The sequence below is a fragment of the Ambystoma mexicanum genome, chromosome 10, assembly GCF_040938575.1.
Source record: "Ambystoma mexicanum isolate Mex_15411 chromosome 10, UKY_AmexF1_1, whole genome shotgun sequence".
In the NCBI taxonomy this organism is placed as follows: Eukaryota; Metazoa; Chordata; class Amphibia; order Caudata; family Ambystomatidae; genus Ambystoma; species Ambystoma mexicanum.
The window spans coordinates 1,450,179,937-1,450,201,053 of record NC_090932.1 but is presented as its reverse complement, the minus strand read 5'-3'; the positions used below and the strand labels follow the sequence as shown (position 1 = coordinate 1,450,201,053).

Here is a 21,117-nt window from a genome sequence, read left to right as displayed (position 1 = left end):
CATTACTCTTTTCTATTTTCCCAGGGTATAGTAGTCGTGGGTCCTTCTGTTTATTCAGCTTTGCAATAGCTTCCTCTTTTGTGTTCTTACTCTTTAGATTTTTTCAAGATTAACTTCGTTTTACCCATGGTAATATATTACATTGGCTGTCCATGAGGTGGTGCCTCTGCTGAGACAGGACTGATGCCCTTGAAATAGAAAGTGGCTCTCTGTGTCTAATGCAAGTACATTACCCTCTTTCATAGATCACTGTAGTGGAGGGGACATTGAGTAGCACTGCATTAGAGAGAAGTAGAAATACAAGATGAGCCCTTGTGTTGGGTAACAGCTAAGGCTTCTGAAACTGATACAGATACTAGGACGAAATAAGATCTGTATATATTTATGTCAAGGCGTAAAGCTAAAGAAGGGTAGAAACGGCCAAATTGAAATCCTTTGCATCAAATTATGTGTTGAGGGGTCCAAGTGACACAAATGGAACTGCTGGATGCTGAACACAGCCGTCAACTGATAGGATTCTAGAAGCCATTGCGTCGCAGCGCATGTCGATTGAGGCTAAAATTGACGAAGTGAGGTTGCTGTCAACCTCCTACGACAAGATGTCCAGGCATTGGCTGACAGAGTGACAGATACAGAAGGGAAGTTATCTGATTACTATGGGCACGCAGGAGACAGTGAAAATGGCACTGGAAGAGCATAGCTCTAAGAGTAAGGCTCTTGAATACAAAATTAAGAATGCTGAGGGGAGGTTGAGGCGCAATAATGTCTGCATCATGGGACCTCCGCAAGGTTAGGCGAGGCGGGACCCAACGGACTACATTGAGAACCTGTTATTTCAAGAAATTGTCCCGGGTAAGATGACGCAAACAAGTGGCTGGACAATAACTGAATGGCTGAGCTACACTGTAGTCCCAATTGCGAAAGATCTGAGAGTCGAGAGGCAGGTAAACCCCAGTGACTAGGCCACATGCATGAGACTGGCTGGGCATTTGCTGTATTATGCAGTGGGAAACGACACATCTTCTGCAAATACACCCAGACACACTTGACAGTTTGCACAAGCAGAGGTCTAGTTGACATTGCTTTATGGCAGCAACTAAGACTCAACCTTTTTAATTTCTAGCGAGATACCTACGTTTTGGGTATCTTGTTACCTGCTAGGAATTCAGCTCTATATTGAACTGAAAGGGCAGGTTAGCTTGAATGGTATAACTGGGCACTATGCGGTTTTCTTTTTGAGTTTGATTTTTCTAGTTGGAATGGATACCCTAATTGTGACAGTTTACTTTTTTCAGATGGGTTTACTCCCTCGATGCTATGAGCTATACAAATGGTGGGGGGTCGGGTTGAGGATTATTGAACAGCTTGGGATGTCCCAGATGTGTGCAACACCTGAAGAAGTAGGGATGTGAATTGAAGAACGATAGCGCAGACGGAATCTAAGTGCGTTAGATAGAAATGGTATGCATTAAGGTTTTGTCTTGGAATGTCCGTGGACTGAATAGTTTCCTTAAACGTAGCAGGGTGTGCTCCCACGTACATGGGGAAGGGAGTGGAAATGGATTATTGCAGGAAACACCTTTTGCAGACTAGACAAAATAATATTATAGCAAAATGGTGTGGGGGTGGGGATATGGTTCCTGTTACTCTTCATATGCTAGGGGTGTTCTGGATTGCTAATTCGGTTCCCTTTAAATTGATAGCTTTATGTTCATAAGATGAAGGTAGACTGGTGATGGTGCATGGATATATTGAAAATGGAGAGGCATGCATTGTTAATACATATTCCCCTAATCGCGCTGCCTCAAGTTTTTACCTCTCACTGTACAGTAAATTGGCACATGCAAATGATGCATTTTGGATCTGGGTAGAAGACATTCATTGCACATTGAATCCACTATTAGATAGATCTGATGTTAATGTTAAAGGACATTTGTACCGTGCACTATCACCACCGGAGTGGTCCCTTGGCACTCTGGCAGCTCTGAAAGAGGAGGGGAGGTTGAGTTAGTGGGAGGAAGCAGTAAAAGTGCAAGAGAGCAGTGATGTGCTGTTGGCGGCCTCAGCCCGGTGGGTCCGTCGGCTGGGCCTATGGTGTTTGCGGCCGGTAGTCGTCGTGTACTATTGTGCAAGGCTGTGTGTTTTTGTTTTGTTGTTGCAGTGTAGTGAAGTTTGTGCGGTTTGTTGTGCTGTAGATTTCGGTTGTATTTGGTTTGGAGTTTGAGGGGTGTAAAGAGAAAGGGAAATTGTTAGTAGGGTTGAATTGAAGCGCTTGGCTTGCGTAGTCTCCCCTGTTGCGGCTCTGCCCTGATCTGGATCCGACTGGCATACAGGTTCCTTACTCCTCTAGCCCCAGCCTCTAACATGCTCTCTCATAGCTCCCCTTATCCTCCATTCATACTCCAGTGCACCTGCCAGTGACCACCTCTCAGGTAGTGGGGTGATCGCCAATATCTCGATAATTCCACTCCAATGTGGTACCTGGCGGTAATTAAGTTAAGGGGCGGGCGAAAATGTTGGTGGGATTGTCTGGGTTAGTTGACTCAGTCTCCGTGCGTGCCGCCTGTGTTCCTGTCTATCCGGTGTCACCCGTCCAGCTGCCGTGGGCTTTTACTCTCCCGGGTCAGGGATGTCAGTGTCTTTTCGGTTTAGTTATCCTTTTTCCAGTTTCGGTTTCCAGGTTTAGTCTGTGGTGTTGTAGAGCCAGGTTTTTAGTGATTTCCTGAATTTTAGGTGATCTTCAGTGTTTCTTATTTCCTTTGGGATGTTGCTCCAGGTTTTTTGCGGCTAAGTGGTAGAAGGAGGTGCCTCCAAGTTTTTTCTTAAGGTATGGTTTGAGTTCCAGGCGGATTTCGTTGCTCGATCGGAGGGGTCTCGTTGGTTTGTAGACAGTTATTTTCTTTTGTAGGAATTCTGCTCCTTGTCCGCTGATTGCCCTGTGCGTTATGCACATTGTTTTGAAGGTGATGCAATGTTTTACTGGGAGCCAGCATAGTGTTTTTAGGGCTGGAGTGATGTGGTCTCTTCTGGATAGTTTGAGGAGTAGTCTTGCTGCTGCATTTTGGATCCGTTGCAGTTTCTTCAGGAGGTATTCTGGTATTCCGAGGTAGAGGCTGTTTGCTGATGACAAACCTATGGTACTATCTGCGTCGGCTAAGACTTTATAACATATTGAAGCATCTAGGTTTGGCAGACATCTGGAGGGCTAGCAAGGTGAATGGCTACAGCTATTCCTATTATGCTGCCCATCGGAGTGAATACTATCATTGATTATTTGTTTTCTGGGAAGTAACCTGTGTGAGTTTGTAGATATGGATTATAGGGGCAGGTCGATATCGGATCACTTGCCACTAATGGTTACATGCAGTATGAGGGGGACAGTGTCAATGTGGTACATGCAAGCTGAAGCCTTGACTGATGATGGATGTAAGGATTTCCTGGGATATCTTATTGACTTCTTTGAGAATTATGAAGTGTGGATGAGTGGGGGACCCTCTTCAAGGCGTTTAAGTGGTGATGAGAGGAGAAGTACCATGGCTGGGGGCATTAAGAAATCGCTGACGAAGGAGTTAGATGAGATTGAGGGGAAGATCTAAGTACTGGTGAGCTTAGCGCACCTGAATGAATCCAAGGAGATTGATGTAGTTGCTCTTCGGCAAACAATGTGTTCTCTCATATGAAAGACTGTGGATTTTAGTTTTTACACAAGAAAAATGCATGGAGAAGGAGATGCAATTGGTAGGTTCCTTGCGTGGCTTTGCCGTGTGGAGAATCCCTGTTTTGTGATTATCTCTGTTAATTTCTTTTGTTTTGTTACAGATGAATGTGGTGAACAATGGAGTTCTCAGGCAGGGATTAATGAAACCTTCAATAGATACTACAGTTTGCAATATGGGGATGTGAAGATGGAGGCGATTGCTTTTACATTATCCCAGATATACCTGCCTAAATTAACACAAGTGAGCTGCTGGATGCCCCATTTGACAGAGATGGAATTTTGAGGGGCATCTAGAGTGGTATTTTCGTTCCAAATTACTGTGTGTTTCAAGAGGTGCAGGAAGGGGAACTATCAAAGTATGCAGAATCCGTAATTGTATTGGGTCTCAAATTTTATAGGCCTCTGTGCATGCAGAATCGGATATAAAGATTTTGACTGCTCTCCTGGCTGGGAGGGTAAGACTGGTCATCGGATACACTACACCAAGACCAATCAGGGTTTGTACCTGGGAGGAATGCTTCCTTAAATCCGCAAAGGCTCCTCTGTCATTAATAGAACAGTGTCACATGAAGTTATGTACACCGTGGTTTTGTTGGATGGGATTAAGGCTTTTGATTCAGTGTTTTGGACATGGATGGATGCTGCCTTACGTAGATTTGGGATTAGTGATTTTTAAAACAATTTTTTTAAGATGGGTGCAACTGATATATAACAAACCTAAAGTGAAAACGGGTAACAACATATTGGAGCCTTTGAAATTACAGAGGGGAATTAGACAAGACTGTCCAGTCACTAACGCTGTTCATAGTCACACAGTAGCCGTTAGTGTATTTGCGAGCCGAATTTGATGCAGCTGGAATAATGGTGGATGGGACGAGACCTCTTGTATTCAGATCTGCTTGTATGTATACTTGCAGAAACCTTCTCGCAATTTGCCGTTGATTATAGTAGTATAAGATCATTTTGCTAAGCATTCTGGAATCTCGATAAGTAAGGATAAATCCTGTTGGCTGCGTTGCATAAGGAAGAAGTTGCAGATTTACCAGAGTTGGGCATTAGATGGTCAATGGATTAGTTTAGATATTAGGGGATAAATATATACTATGATCTGCACACATGAAACACGCCCAGACTATTTGATGGGATTGTAAACTCAATGAGGCTCTATAGCAAACTGCCGTTGTCAGTAATAGAATGTGTGGCATTGGTTAAGACGATAGTCTTGCCCCGGCTTCTATATAATTTTGTGAACGTCCCGTTCAATATTCCTAAGACATTTTTTAAAACCCTGGACTCCAAAGTGAGAGGGGTTTCTATGGGGAACTAGGAGACTTAAGATGGCAATGAGGACCATGTTTAGACTGCTTGAGAGAGGTAGTGTACAACTCCTCTGGTTTTAATTCTTTCATCTACCGGCCCAACTACAATACCTAACATGGTGGATGTCAGATGAGATGACATTGGATCTGGATTTGATGCAGACAGTTCTTGAACCGGTTATGTTGAAGGAAGCTATATGGATACCGGAAAATGGGTTGCTGTGTAGGCCTTCTTTGTTATTGCTTGGTAGGAAGATTTGGACTATGGTATTGAGGTTGCTTTGGGATAAAAGATCCATACTGGCCACATATACTGTTAGCAAATATATGCAGAAATGGAGGTGATATTCAGATTATAAGAATGTGGGTGGATGTGGGACCCACCACTTGGGTTGGTTGGGTGGGCGGGCGGATGCTTTTAAGGATGGAGTGTTCTTGGGATTCACAGTAGTGGCTGAAGAATATGGATTACACCCGGGACAATTTTTGCTCTCTGAGACAGGAGGGAATCGCAAAGGAAAAGGGATGGTGTTTACCGGAGGAACCCAAGACAGATGAAATGGTAGCAGTGGCTCTGATGTATGAACTGCAAATTCTCAATTCTTCCAGTGGTGAAATTCTATATCGGAAAGGTAGTTCTGAGTATTATGTTTGGTATGGAATCAAATCTACAAACTTAAGATTGACTGGGGGAAAGCTGAAAGCAAGATTTGGCGTGGAACTCTTGCACTCTCAAATTGCCTTCCTATTGCCTGCATAAGGTACGAGATGGATCTCACCTCACTGCTAGCATGGATGGAGAGGAAATGGGTCTCTGTGTATAGGTCAATCCTAGACCCTCCAAAATCACCCCTATGTGAGTAGTTGAAAACCTCCATGTATAACTCGGATCATTTTGTTTCTAAACAAGGTAAGGGCAAAATGTGAGGATACACTATCTGAATCACAGTTCTATTCAAATACTGTTACAAAATCTACTAAAGGTAAAGGAGGGAATGAAACGTGTGGACTGGATCAGGACCATAGAGGAAATGAGAATGGCTAAATTATCCTTGTCCCTTTAACTGATAAATCTAGGTCCTCATTACCAGCATACTTGAAGAAATTCCGTGATCCCTCCTATGCGATGAAATTTCTTGAGATTTATATTTAATATCTTACCTATTTTGGAAGTACAGCACATTAAAGATAATTAAAATTATCCATCGAATATATGTGACGGGTGTGATGAAATGAAAACGGTACATTTTTCATCTATTGTCTGAATGCACAGGGACTTTAAATAGGAGAGTTCAAAGATTCTTGAGATGTACACACGATGCTCTATTATTGGAATCACTCACGTTTTGGCAAAGACTTTCTTCAGGAAATTAAACTTTCCTCATGATAGAGGTGGTACGTTCCCTTAAAGAATTTCCTTAATAGGAAAAAGGGAGTTGGTCTTGGGTCATGAATAGTTCCTGAGTTTCTGGTCAATCTTTACCTGGGTTTTTTTCCTTCTTGTATAGTTCTGTTATTTTAATCTTCTTTCTACTGATTGTAATTTGGAAAATTCTTTTTTCTTTTATTTCTTTTTAATGATTTGCTTTTATGTAATGGAAATATTCAGATTTGTAAAAAAAAAAAAAAAAAAAAAAATCAAGATTTTCTGTTGGCTAATGCACAATAAAAAAAATCTGGAGGATGGTCAGAAACGAGTATCACATTTATATGGTAAATAATTGGATTGTGTGTGTGTGTGTGTGTGGTACACCACTTGCGGTGAAACAGTTGTGGGATATAAAATAGGAATAGAGAAGAAGGGGTGGGATTATTGCATTGGTGTATGTGAAGTCTCCAGAAATGGCAGACATCGGTTAGTTCAGGTAAATGTCCTCCCTAGGACATATAGAACACCACACAAACTGGTGAAATTTAATAAGCGGGCATTACCTTATTGCCCGTGGTGTGGATCAGATGTAGCAGATCTTTTACACTTGCTTTTGTAAATGCCAAGTGACGCATAACCTTTGGGGATCAAGCAGGCATTGGGAAAGGCTGCTGTGACTACATTTAAATGAACTCTGGAGGCAGGTCTGCTTGGAATCTATCCCAGACAAAAGAAAAACAAAAAATGGAGTAAATTTGATTGACCTGGCATGTTTTCTGATTAAGTGCATAATAGTTCTGTCATAGAAGAAGAAAGCACGTCCACTGTTTTCAATGTGGTGGGAGGCTATGAAAAGATGGTCCTCGGCTGAGACAATGGAGTGGTACAGAGCATTACAGAGAGGAGGCCAGGCGGTCACTGATAATATAAAGGTGTGGAATGCCCTTCTACAAGCCTTGTTCTGCACCTCTGGTGACAAACCTCTCTGGACCCTAAATTCTACTAGATGGAAGTTACTATTCATATCTGTATACTGGGTGATTGGCCACAGAAAAGGATTGCAGCATTGTTTTGATACGTAAACAAAATAGTTCCTGATGCTATTGAAAATGAACGGCTCGTGGTGAAAGGCGAGCCCCACATAAATCTGGTGATCTATATATATTCCTTGGTAATGTAAAAGGCTGTTTTTTACTTTGTTTTTAGTTTCTGTTCATGTTTACGTTTATCATATGTCTTGGTTATGTGATATTGAGGATATCGGAATGCTGCTAATCCCATTGTTCGATTTGCAGAATGTTGCTTGATAACTAATAAAAAGATGACAAAACAAAATGCCCTCTTTGAGGCCACACGCGACTCCCTTACTTGGTTAGATTTTTCTTCGAGGGAGAATGTCACCTGGAGTCGGGTTCCTCAGAATACTTCTTGTTTGAACTCCGCTGCCTTTCTCTTGTCAGTTTGTTTTCTCTCAGTCTCTCGTCTCCTCTTGGTTTCTCGCCACCTCTTGGTTCTCCGGTGTTGGAATGAGGAACCGGGCGCCTTCAGGCTTCTCCCAGCGAAGTTGGTTGGACCAGCGGTTCACCACGGATACTTCCATGGTCCTGTCGCCATCTGTTCTCAGCACTTGCCCTGCTGGATTATAGCGTTGCTGCTATGCCACACGCCTAGCGTTCTGCTCTCTGGGGTAGAGCAAGTTTGAAACTCAGGTTCCTGCTGCTTGCAGGTGTCTCTGCACTAGAGGTCTTCCTGAGCCAGCGTATGCTTCCTCTCTTACTCCTCATAGTGGTTACGTTAATTGACGTACTCTTCTCAGTCAATTGGCTATTTTCATATAAAGGGACATAGTCCTTTTCTGTAAAATAACGGCATCCCTGCAGAGTTTCTTCACCCCAGTCTTGATGTAAAGAGGTTTCTGGTATTTAAGAGCGTCTGATGTTGGCCATGATGTGTACAGCTTTAGGGAGTTCCTCTCAGGAATATGAGTCTTGGTTCCCTAAGGGGGGAGTCGCTACCGGTGAGGTCCCTCTTGCCTCTACCCCTAGGAAGGGTTTTGTGGAGCAGGCTCGCCTCACAGGAAGGGGCTCCCCCCTTGGGGAGAAGGGACAAATTCCCTCGCTTCGTCACACCACTCAAAAAGCAGTCGCAGAGAAAGGTTCAACCTTGGCATAGACAAGTTGGCAAGAGCACTCAATATACAGGAAACACTTAAGCATTAACCTATGAAATAATCAAGGACGTGGAAGTATTTACCTTTTTGTGAAAGCTGCTTTTGTGCAAATGTCTGAGTTAGTGCATTAACAACCCTGGTTACAAATGACTAATTCTTGCAAAGATCAATTTCCATGGTTTTTTTTCACGTAACGTAAGTCATGTGTGAATTAGGTTATTTGTTGAGCACAGACCTAGTTCGGAAGCAACGCAGCTTATCATAGGGGGAAGAACACAGTGACGGAAGTGGAGAAAAAAGGAGCAGGTAGCTAACCAGGGAGCGTGAGGGTGGACAATTGGCAGCAAGGGATCTACAAGCAACTGAGGGAGGTGGGGCGGTGGGGAGCAGATCACTGAGTCTCGGGTAGAGTGAGGAGTGCAGGGTGTGTGGACCCTGGTGTTAAGGAGCAGCTATTCCTTGAAACAGAAGGTCTTCAGTTTTCCTGAACTATAGAAGTGATTGGGCAAGTCTGATGCTGACGGGGAGGAGGTTCCACAGTCTTGGAGCGTAGACGGGGATTGCCTGTTTTCTGTTTTTTTCCTTCCTGCACATTCTTAATTCAAGGCTGCACTTTTCCTTGCTTCTGGTGGATCGCAGGCCTCCGGCGATGCTGAGTTTCTCAGTGAGGCAGATTGGTGACTTGTGGATGATGGCCTTGTAGATGATGCAACCGGATTTGAAGATAGGGGCTTGCAGGAAATCGGTCTTTCTTGTGTACAGCCTTCAAAATGCAGAAATATCACATAGAACCATTGGTACATGTTTAGAAGATTCTCTAAACAATGGTCCTATAACAGTAATTAAGAAGGCATAGCCACTTGGCTTGTGCCGGTTATCTAATCTGCAGAGAATTGTGGATTTTCGAAACACAGGTGGCAAGATGATTGAAACGAGGAAAGAGATGTGCAATTACTCTCTGCAGAAAAGAGAACAAAGAATCATTTTATGGAAAACGTTAAGGGGCGGTTTAAGTTCCAGCAAACAAGGTGGCAGCAGCAGTTTATGGCACTTTTGGGTTTGTGAGGTAGCACTACGCATTGGGGAATAAGCTCTTCGGGTAAACATTTGATGACTTCTGACTTGAAAGAGCCACGGTAAGAGACCGGGTATGGTAGAAGGGATCCATGAGCAAGAAAGAGTAACCTGTAGAGGGTGTTGGTTGGTGGGGGACTGACTGGCAGAAGCACCTTATGTTTAATGAGTAGTTATCAGCAGTTGGAGAGGGTGGGGTGAGGTTGAGCTCTGGTGACAGAATGTTTGCTAACCTTCAACAATGAAGGGATAAGGAAAGGTCCATTAGTGCACACTCTAGCAAAACGGGCTTTGTTGAGTTGACCTGTTCAGCCAGACTTTGGCATGTATCCTGTTTATTTGCTGCACAGTGCTACCCTTGGTGGTTTGTGGCCTTGTCCCAGTAAGTAAGCAAGTACTATTGATGCTGTCATTATTGAGTTCTTTGAAGCAGAGCATGTGTTGTAACCCCACCAGTGCAGGTCTTGCATCTAAAATGGTATTATGATACTGCCATCTTTCCAGATTTCTTAATCATTTATTTTATTTTCATAGCTTTTCATAAATAACGAATGGCATGATGCAGTGAGCAAAAGAACCTTCCCGACAATCAACCCGGCCACTGGAGAAATTATCTGTCAAGTTGCAGAGGGAGATAAAGTAAGTGGACCCAATGAAATGAAAACTGATCTATTTTTTTCTTTTCAGTCCCTGCCCCACACCACACCCCTTGTCTAATGTGTGGGGGTCAAAGGGAGCCAGGAGTGGGGTACGTGGGACTATTTAGTTCATAAATGGCTACCTGGCTAGAGTACCATCTATATCTGACAATTTGGAAGTTGATCTCTGTACCAGGTAGTACCACATAGCAGTAGTAGCAAGTTACTAAAGAATATTGTGGCCTGTCTCCCCATATGCAGGTCAATCTTGAATATTCTGGTCCCAATTGCTCCCAGCTGCTGATGACCGGGGGGCGGGGGGTTCTTTGCTGTTCATGAACATTAATTGAATTACTGTGCAGCGCATTGGAATTTGGCACAATCATTGTTAAAGCTAAGTATTGTGGGGCTGTAAGTGCCTGTGAAAGCTAACACTTTGAATATCCTATGTAGTAAAAGTAGTGGTGACCAATGCCTTTAAGCTAAGTATCTTTTTAAAGTTTTGGGTAAGTTCAACATTTAATTGAACTACTGAGGGATGACACTGAAAATAATTATTCAAATGGATTGTGACCTCTCATGTATTCCTCATCTTCAATATCTGCTACCCAGCGTCGGCTGTTAAAGGAGGAGCACTTTTTCAGCAGTTTATAACTTTGCCCCCCCCTGGAGGAATCCTCACCAAACTTTGCAAAACAAGTATATGGCCCGCTCTGAATGTTTTCGCCAAGTTGGGTGAGGTTCTGTGCAGGGGGGGCAAAGTTATACGGGGTCATATATATTTTTTATTTATTTATTTTTCCATAGACTGAATGGGCAAAAACTTTGTGCGTGGCTACAGCCCGAACGGCTGGGTGGATTTCACCCAAATTTGCAGCAGGAGCAGGGGCTTGGATCAGAAAGCGTGCTTTTGTGTGTTTGGTGGGAATCCGATCAGTACATTTGTTGCAAACTGACATTTTTGTCCCTAAAAAATTAGTGATATCTGGGTCCACTACGCAGACCCATTTCCCTGTTCGCTCCGCGGACAGAAGTGTCATTGGCTTGCAGAACGGCATGCTGTCGGAGAACTTTGCATGCAGCCGGTAGTTGGCTGGAGGGAAGGTGTGCTGTGCGTCAACATTCCTCGTTGCAAGCAGAGAGGGCAGGCGCCTCCCCCCCACCTCTCGACGGACATCCCTGCCTCCACGACCTTGCACACGTGATGCAGGGGCAGCCCGAGCCACACTGTGCCTGGAAGGTGAGATCGTCCACAATCTGATGCATCTTCTCCGTGTAACAATAATGAAGTTACTTATCCAGCCCTTTTGGTGCATAGCTACCCTCATCCAGGAGATCTGCTGCCTGATCACAAGATGGCCGTCCAGTTTGAATTTAGAGCACTGGAATTGAGGCAGGAGCTACATTGATAGGCAACGAACATAGCTTTTGTACTGTAAGCAGCAGTTCTGCCGGCAGGCGGAAGCCGGTCCACTTGTGCAAAGGCTCACGAAGATGAGGCCGTTTTTGTTGCAGTGACCCGCAACCTGCCCTGCACCCGGATTAAATAAGGTGAGCTGCTGCTACCTTTCACTTCACTTGCACTATTTCAATTGTGCCACCACATTCATCCTTCTACCAATGCTTGTACGTATCTATTTACGCACCGTCCACTGGCTCTCACTGATCCTGCCTGCGCGCCTAACCTGCATCGATTTCATCAAAGTGCTCGCTGTGCATTACTCCTGAAAGCCCGTCCGTCGCTCATCCCATACCGCCAGCACCAGGCCAACTGCCAGTGACATGGCGCCCATCAGCTGCCGAACAGCCGCCACGTGACCCCCAGCTACAGAGGTTTGGAGCGAGCAAGCTTTCTAAGCCGGTCTCCCGACAGTCAATAACATTCCACCGCTACACTACCCAGTATCCTCTCTCACAGCGATACTCAACCTTGGTGACACTCTATCTGTTCTCGAACGCCCTTAATTGCACATCAAGCGACCCATTGTTACGCATTACCTCTTATGTTACTAGCCACGGGCAACATCATCCATGCTAAATGTCACCAGCCTACTGTATCTGCCACTGCAGCTCTTCGCGCTACCCACTGCAATACCGCCTATTATGACATTAGCCTACTGTGTTATATGCCACTGCTAGTCACTGTGCTCCTAGCCTATTGCTTTGCTCCCCATTGCTAGCTACCAGTCAATTGTGTTATACACCACTGCTAGTCACTGTGCTCCTAGATTATTGCCACACTGTCTATTGCTAGCCACTGTATTACGTACTATATGGCCACTGCACCAATTGCCTCTGCTAACTATTGTATAACCAGCCCAGTGAGACCCTGGCCACCTTTAGCCGCTGTGCTACTAGACGTATCCTAAGCATAGCTAGCCCACTCCGAGTGTTATGTCAGCCACCATCCTGCTTACCTGCATTCTCTATTCTGCTACTATTAGTCTATAATTACTGGGAAACATTTCCACAACTTCCTCCCATAATGGATATGCTCTGCACCGCAGGCACGTATATCCAACTAGGAAACAGCCTAGCATGTCTTCGCTGCACCCACCACCATCCATCCACATCCCCACTCCCTTCACAAACTGCGCCTTTCCCTACCCCCCCCCCAATATGCACTCCCATCAAAGACACGACCAAACATCAATCCCACATCAATGACCTCCCGCTAATAGCACTACCACCAGATGAACACACGACTCTACCATCTCACCGCAAGAACAGGGCTGAGTTACGCCTTTGATGTCTCTACACATCATCATACTCCGAAATCTGTGCCTGCTGACTCTCAAGCCACCACTCAAGCCCCATCTTGGGACTGCTGAGAACATATAGATTATCCTCACACTCTCATTTATGATTACTTAAATCTCCCATCACTACCAACAACACCACTGCACCACTCCCTCCCTCACCCAACGATTCCAAAACCTATAAAGTCGCCTCTAGCAAGGCCTCTGCCACTATGAATGCAATCGCCCTAAAAGGTGCACTCATAAACACTAGATTTATCGCTGCACACGCCCTGGATATTGCAGACATGATCAAAACTAATGATCTAGACCTCCTAGCAGCTACAGAACCCTGGCTACACACTGCCTCAGGCCCCCAGTTACTTTTCACTGGCTATCCCAGAGGGGTATACATCTATAGAAAGGGTAGAGTTAAATCAAGAGGAGGCGGAGTAGCTAGCCAAGGATGCCTTAAATATAAGGATCTCTTCTGACCTTCCATTCAGCACAGGTGAAGTCATTGCCTTTAAAAATATCCCTGACACCCTCCTGCACACTCCCTCTTCATGTCGTCTACCGACTCCCTGGTGCCACCTCCACATTCGAAGGCGACATTACGACCCTCCTGTCTCGCAACATGAAACGTCACTCTAAAGTAATTATAATGGGCAACTTCAATCTTGGTTTGAATGACCCTTCTGACACCCATGTGGACCTCCTAGCTAAAACTATGGAAGCCCAAGGGTTCACACAAGGGATAACTGCCCCACACATGAAAAAGGTTGTACCTTAGAGTGGTTAGCCGACGATAACTGCACCACCCTCATACAATCTAACAACCCTACGCCCTGGTCGGATCAACAGTATAATTTTGACCTCTACCATTACTACTAGAAATCGGAACCTGCTGCCACCAGCACTCCCAGCTCCCTCTAGAAACTTTAAGAATATGAACAAAGACAACATGTTACTTTTCCTAACTCCCTTCCCAGACTCACTGCATCAATCATGATTTGTCAATACAACAGTCATGTCAGAAATCATAGAAAGTGTTGCACCCCAAAAAATAAAAACCTAAACGAGCAGCACACATCAACTTCTGGTTCACCCCAGAACTCGGAACAATGCGTGGCCAAAAAAATCTGCTGAAAATAATTGGCGCAAATTGCCAACTACGGCTAACAAGAGCCCTTTTCAGACCTTGGCCAATGATTATTAAAAAAAAAAAAGTCCTCTCAGCCAAAAGCGAAATCTACAATAGGAGAATAGCTAATGCTCAATCCAACACGAGAGAGTTATTCACCCTTCTGTGAACTAAATCCCCAGCATCTATCCCAGATCATAGACTCAGACAAACAATGGTGCTGTAATATTCAAAATGCCCTAGCAGACAAAATATCTCTACTTCAGATAGAACTAAAAAAATCGAAATTGTGCCTCAACCAAACTCCGACTTTATCACCGCCACTGAAGGAGACTAATAAATTCTCACTCTCTCCACTCTCCATCTCGGATACCGTTGATATCCTCAAAAGCCTAAAACCATCCAAATGCAAAGGTGACATTTGCCCAGCAACTCTTGTAAATGAATGTGCAGCAGAATTTGCACTTTTTTATCACCAGCCTCATCAACAGTTAATTCGCCTCGAATACAGTACAGAGCGTTCTCAAAACTGCTGGGTCCTACCCCTACTCAAACAGTAGACCCTAATGTCCCGACCCTAATGTCCCTACCAATTTCTGCCCCATCACCATGGCACCTCACTTTCAAGAGGATGAAGAATTCCTAAATGAGGATCTACAAGACCCTGCAGAGGGTTTTGAAGAATACCCAGACATGGGTGAAAAGGGCTTCAAAGAAGACCCAGACATAGAAGGCTCACAGCCTTGGCAGTATCCAGGGGCGTCAACAGACCCGACGTTCTAGATCTGTCCTCTCCTCAGACCACACCAGTCAGAAACCCGTCACCTGTGGATGACCAGTCCACTTTCAATGCTCTGCTACGTAGGGCAGCAGCACATTTGAAATTGATACAGGGGAAAATTACTCCCGATATAGACTTTGTGGGGAAAATAATTAAGGAGAAACCTCCTACTAGTCAGGCCATTCCCCTTCTCACCTCAGTCCAGACGGCTCATACCATCTTTATCGACACCGGCATTGGTTAGAGGGGTCAACCCAAGAATTGAGAAACTTTTCAGTTCCTCACCGTCGGACCCATTATATATTAAGGATCACTCTATACCTGATTCCTTGGTAGTAACCACCACAAGGAAGAGGGCAGGGGTTCCGCTATCTACTAGCGAAGCACCCCCAGACAAGGAGGGAAAGAAGCTTTATGCCTTGGGAAAAAGAAATTACTTTCTCAGCAGCTTTCTCCACCAGAATTGCCAATAACAATAGCTTGCTGGAAAGCTGCGCTGATGCCCAATGGGGAAAGTTACGTGAAGGCCTCGAAGTCCCTGAGCCCTAACGAACCCATCAGTTATTCACTGTAACAGAGGGTACTCTGTTAAACCAGAGCATCATTAAAAATACGGTAGATGCTGCAGAGACGGCTGGCCGGTCATTAGTCCAAGGGATACTTCTCAAGCGTCATGTCTGGCTCAGAAACTCAGGTTTTAAGCCAGAAACCCAGGCGTCCCTCATCAACAAACCAATTGAGGACTCAAACCTGTTGGGTAAGGCAGTGGGCGACGCACTGGAGACAGCTAAGAAGGAATTTGATACCCGTAAGACTCTAGACCAGATCAGAAGACCTCTTAACAAGCGGGGTTACGGCAACAGACGCTTTTTTCGTGGCCAACGACAAAACCAACAACAGTACTACTCAGCAGGCAACTGGTCCTCCACCGAAGGAACCAGCGCACAATATGCTCCGAGAGGACAACGTTGTGGCAAGGGAAGAGGTCGGGGCCCCACTCCTAGAGGCTCCCCGGCTACCAACACCAAATGACCCAAAGGTTCGGGTCCCCTCCCATGCATCTCCGGTCGGGGGCGGGTTAACATCATTTCTACCAGCATGGGAGGGAATAACCACAGACGGCTGGGTACTGTCAACCATAGCCCGCGGTTACTGCATCGAATTCAGTCGGTCCCCTACATTCAGACCACCAAGGGGAAGACGCCCATCACCGGAGCACCTCGCCATCCTTCTTCAAGAAGTCAAACTGCTACTAGAAAAAGGATTTTTTTTTTTTCAGTGTACTTCCTTGTACTTCCTTGTACCCAAAAAAGGATTTAACAATGCGCCCTGTACTAGAACTTCGCCCTGCGAACAAATTTGTCAAACCTCAAAAATTTCGTACAGCGACTTTGCAGGAGGTAATTCCCCTGCTATCTCAGGCGGATTACATGGCAACACTGGACGTGAAAGATGCATACTTTCAGATTTCTATGTTGCCAGCGCACAGAAAATACCTCTGTTTTATGATGGAGGACAAACGCTACCAGCTCAAAGTGCTACCCTTCGGCATAGCGTCAGCGCCGAGGGTATTCGCGAAAGTACTGGCAGTGGCAGCGGCCCACCTGCGCAGGCTGTCCATTCCAGTATACCCTTACCTCGATGATTGGCTCATAACGGGATTCTTACGAGACATGCTTTTCAAATACCCAAAAGACTGTAGACCTTTTGTTCCAACTGGGCTTCTCCATCAACGAGAAGAAGTCCAGTCTAGACCCCAGCCAAGTCAAGCAATTCCTAGGGGCTCTAATTCGAACAAAGGACGGCCTCGTCTTCCCCTCCAACGAGAGGGTCCAAAATATGCCGTTTCAGATCCCTCAATATGTAGTCGGTAGAGAGGTGACCGTACGCAAAGCCATGCAATTGCTAGGAATTATGGCGTCCTGTATTTATTCGGTACCTCACGTGCAACTGCGCATGCGTCCAATGCAGGAGTGGCTCAACAGCCAATGGTGTCAGGCCAGCGGACAATGGGACGATCTAGTGGTGGCCTCGCAGGTCCTGGTTCTCTCGCTGCGGTGTTGGTCGAAGGAAAACCTCGTAATAGGGAAACCATGTGCCACCCCCCACAGTGGAAGCCACTCTAACTAGAGACGCATCCCTCACAGAATGGGGTGCTCACCTTTCCCAGACTGCACACAGAGTTTGGACTCAGAGTGTGGCGTTCAAACACATAAGCTTGCTGGAACTACTGGCAGTCTTCAAAGCACTGAAGGCTTTCCAGACACACCTTCAAGGGAAGACGGTGCTGGTCCTCGGACAGCACCACGGCCATGTACTACCTGAACAAGCAGGGGGGCACTCACACTCCAGGACTGTCCAAGCTGTCCCAGAACATATGGAAGTGGGCTCTCAGACACATGTTCCTGTTATCCCAACATGTACCAGGGGAACTCAATCTTCTGGCAGACAAACTCAGCAGAGACTTCCCTCTGCCCATAGAGTACGAATGGCGATTACAAGAAGACATTGTCTCCAACGTTTTCGCAGAATGGGGCTTCCCAGAAATAGATCTGTTCGCGACTCTGGAGAACACCCAATGCCAAGATTATGCCTCCAGATACCCCCAGAACCGCTTCAAGGGGAACGGTCTCTGGATTTCATGGTCAGGGAAATTTGTTTATGCTACCCGCCCCCCACACCCCTGTCTTTCTCCACCGGTGAAACTACCCTGCCCGTACAACATGCTGTCACAGGACAGGGGCAGAACGCTGCACCCATGCCCACAGACCCTGAACTTAGCAGCCTGGCTCCTGAGGTCATAGGATTTGGACATTTACAGCTCCCACAGAGATGCATGGACATCCTCGGAGAAGCAAGGAAACCAAACACTCGTTACTGCTACTCTAGCAAGTGGAAACGGTTCGTCATCTGGTGTAGGGCTAACAGCGTCAACCCAGTTGACTGCTTTCCCACACAAATTGTTCTATACCTGACTCACTTGTTAGACTCAGGATTAGTCTTTTAATTCTATTAAAGTTCACCTAGCTGCACTCTCTGCATACACTATGTCTCAACATAAGGTGTTGTGGTGGAAAGTTCCAGTTATCAAAGCCTTCATGGAGGGAGTGAAAAGGATCCACCACCCTATATCTAACCCAGCTCCCGGATGGGACCTAAATGTTGTCCTAACCAGGCTAATGGGCTCCCCCTTCAAACCCATGCACAAAGCAACCCTTAAGAATCTCACTCTGAAAACTGCTTTCTTAATCGCTATCACCTCAATTAGGATAGTGAGTGAACTACAAGCGCTCTCTATACAAGATCCCTTTACAGTTCACAAAGATAAGGTGGTTCTACGCACACACCCTAGGTTTGCACCGAAATTAATTTCAAAATTCGATGTCAACCAGTCTATAGAGCTACCAACGTTCTTTCAAAACCCATCAAACTTGGGAGAAAAGAGACTACACACATTCGATGTGCGCAGGGCAGTCATGTTTTATATGGAAAGAACTACACCACTAGGAAAAATTAATCAGTTCTTTGTCTCAGTGGCGGCAGGAAGAGAAGGTGATTTAGTTTCTAAATCCACTATATCTAGATGGATTGTCCAATGCATCACTCTGTTAGACTCTTGCTAAGAGAGAACTGCCCTTCAAGCCTAGAGCACATTTTACTCGAGGCACTGGGGCATTCATTGCAAATGTACCTCTTGAGTCCATTTGCAAAGCGGCAACCTGGAGTTCTGTACACACCTTTACAAAACACTACTGCCTAGATTCTCATTCTAGATCTGATTCCCAGGTGGGACAAGCAGTACTAAGACATCTTTTCTCTACTGTTCCTTCTCACAACCCACCTCCAACTCCGGGTACTGCTCGCTAGTCTATGCACAGCATGTGATTCTAAGCAGATTAACAAACATCAGAAGACATGCATTACTTACCGTAAAAGTATTTCTGATGATTGTATCTGCTTAGATTCACATGTGCCCACCCTTCTTACCCGCTCGGATGGAAGGAACATAAAGTTCTTATTACTTTCTCTTTACTGTACTCACTCGCGTACTAAGAAGGCTCCCTCAGGGCAGAACAAATACAGAGGGACCTCGACGCGTGAGGGATTTTGGGTACACTACACATCAGTATAGAGATAGTATTACAGACACGCCTATGTCGACGTCCCCTTTTCGACTACGAAAAACAAAATGCAATGCTCCGCAGTGACCACCGGATGTCGGACTATGCACAGCATGTGAATCTAAGCAGATACAATCATCAGAAATGCTTTTACGGTAAGTAATGCATGTCATTCACTGGATACAATCCATAGTCAGGATATGGCATTTGGGAACGCAGTTCTTTATTCCGCAATCTAATTGGGTCTTCTTAATTCTTTTCCCTCCTCTATTTACTAGTACTGCTTTGGGGGTCTTTCAAAGATGTGGAATGCGTTGGAGGACCCAATCTATTCAAAGAACAAGTTACTTAGCAAATGGTAACGTTCTTTCGACTGGATGTTCCTCCAACGCATTCCACATCTCCCTCCCAGCCTGCCCCTCAGGAGAATTTCCTATGCGATTGCAGCTTCCGTTTTCGCAAGGCAAAATGCAGTCCAGCAGGCATCAGACTTGTGTTGCATGTTCTGGGGAAAAAAACTTAAACTGAGACTACGGGCGCCGTGCGTCCTATTTATAACACTCCTGTGACGACGTCCTCGACGGAGGCCTTCGAGGGGCATGGACCTGACGCCATCGACGCAGGACGCCCTCTGTCGAAAGTTTCCTAAGTGCACAGCTGTGGACATTACATGTCAAAGATGTGGAATGCATTGGAGGAACATTCAGTCCAAAGAACGTTAACAGTTGGTAAGTAACTTGTTCTATCTGAGCGTCTGTAAAAGCATGTCTTGCTATATATGAAGCCCACAATGGAAGTGCCTCTGCTGTGTTTTTTTGATGAATCTGGGACATCATTAAGGCTGTTTCGGGACCATTGAATCAAGTGCATCTAACCTAATCTGTGCATAGGTATTTTACAACATGGTCTGAAACACCTCACAAGTCCTCTCCTTTGCACGCATGCATTCTACTTTGGCGCTACATCAAATTTTCAGGGTTTGGGGGTTTGCATTAATACAACAGATTGGTTTCAATTTTTTTCTTTGTAATTTCAGGCAGATGTAGACAAGGCAGTGAAGGCTGCAAGGCAAGCCTTTGAGCTGGGCTCCCCATGGAGAAGAATGGATGCCTCTCATCGTGGTGTGCTAATGAACCGCTTGGCTGACTTGATGGAAAGGGACCGAATGCACTTAGCAGTAAGTATTGTTTTTGTCCTGGGCTCAGTAGTGAAGGCCTTTATTTGAGCTCCAAACAAGGTAATTTATTAGGCAAGTAGTCTTTGTGCATTTTTCAATTGTGATGCTCGAAATGCTTTTGTAGGGACATGGCCTCCTTTTCCTTGTCCTACCACTTCTCTGTTGGTGTTTTCTATGTGTTCTGCACTGGAGTCCAGTTTAAACCCCTGGCAGTGCAGCTCTTCATTTTTAACTTTTAGTGAACAGTACCAATGGGATACCCTTTGGGCACCCATCGATAGGGGTACACCCTTGTACCGTTAGTGGATGTTTTTGGGCACATGTGTGTTTCACACAGAGCAGGGTATGAGCTGGTGGCAGCTACATGCTAATTCGACAGTGGCTATGGATATCCTTCACTTTTGGGATACCCAGGCCCTGCCATGGGAATCGATGGATTCCTACACAAAAGCAAGATGGCCACTGGTGACATCTTGGCGTCCTTTGCCTTGCTCTGTCCCCTTCCCCTGTATGGCTGTTGGGTGGAAGGACCATATATGGCTATGGGCTGCCTCCTGCCAGACTGGCTGGAGCCTTCACCGGGACAGCTTGTTGTGGGTACATCCTTGGGGTGGAGCCTGCATGAATGGGGGGGATTAGTAGATTTGCATTCTGTTTTGTGGGTATCTGGTTTCTGGTGAATAGCCTGAATGCCTTTGAGCCTGATTCGGTGCTGCCTGGCCAATCCTGCTGCAGTCTCTATCTCTCCTGTCCCTTCCCAGGACCTCTGCACGGCACTGGTTTCTCACTTGATCTCTAAAACTCAGGACATCATGTCCTCCTTCTCCTCCTATCCCCTCCCTACTCCCTGCTCTTCCTCTGGTCCTTC

At 45.5% G+C, this 21,117-nt stretch overlaps 1 protein-coding gene across 1 annotated transcript in view; it reads left to right on the top strand.

The window, feature by feature from the left end:
* The window catches only part of ALDH2 (aldehyde dehydrogenase 2 family member), a 742,177-nt gene that overhangs the window by 133,410 nt on the left and 587,650 nt on the right, over positions 1-21,117 (top strand). The window contains exons 2-3 of the mRNA XM_069619512.1: positions 10,185-10,289; positions 20,109-20,249. Of these exons, the coding sequence (XP_069475613.1) occupies positions 10,185-10,289; positions 20,109-20,249 (246 nt within the window). The remainder of the gene's footprint in view (positions 1-10,184; positions 10,290-20,108; positions 20,250-21,117) is intronic.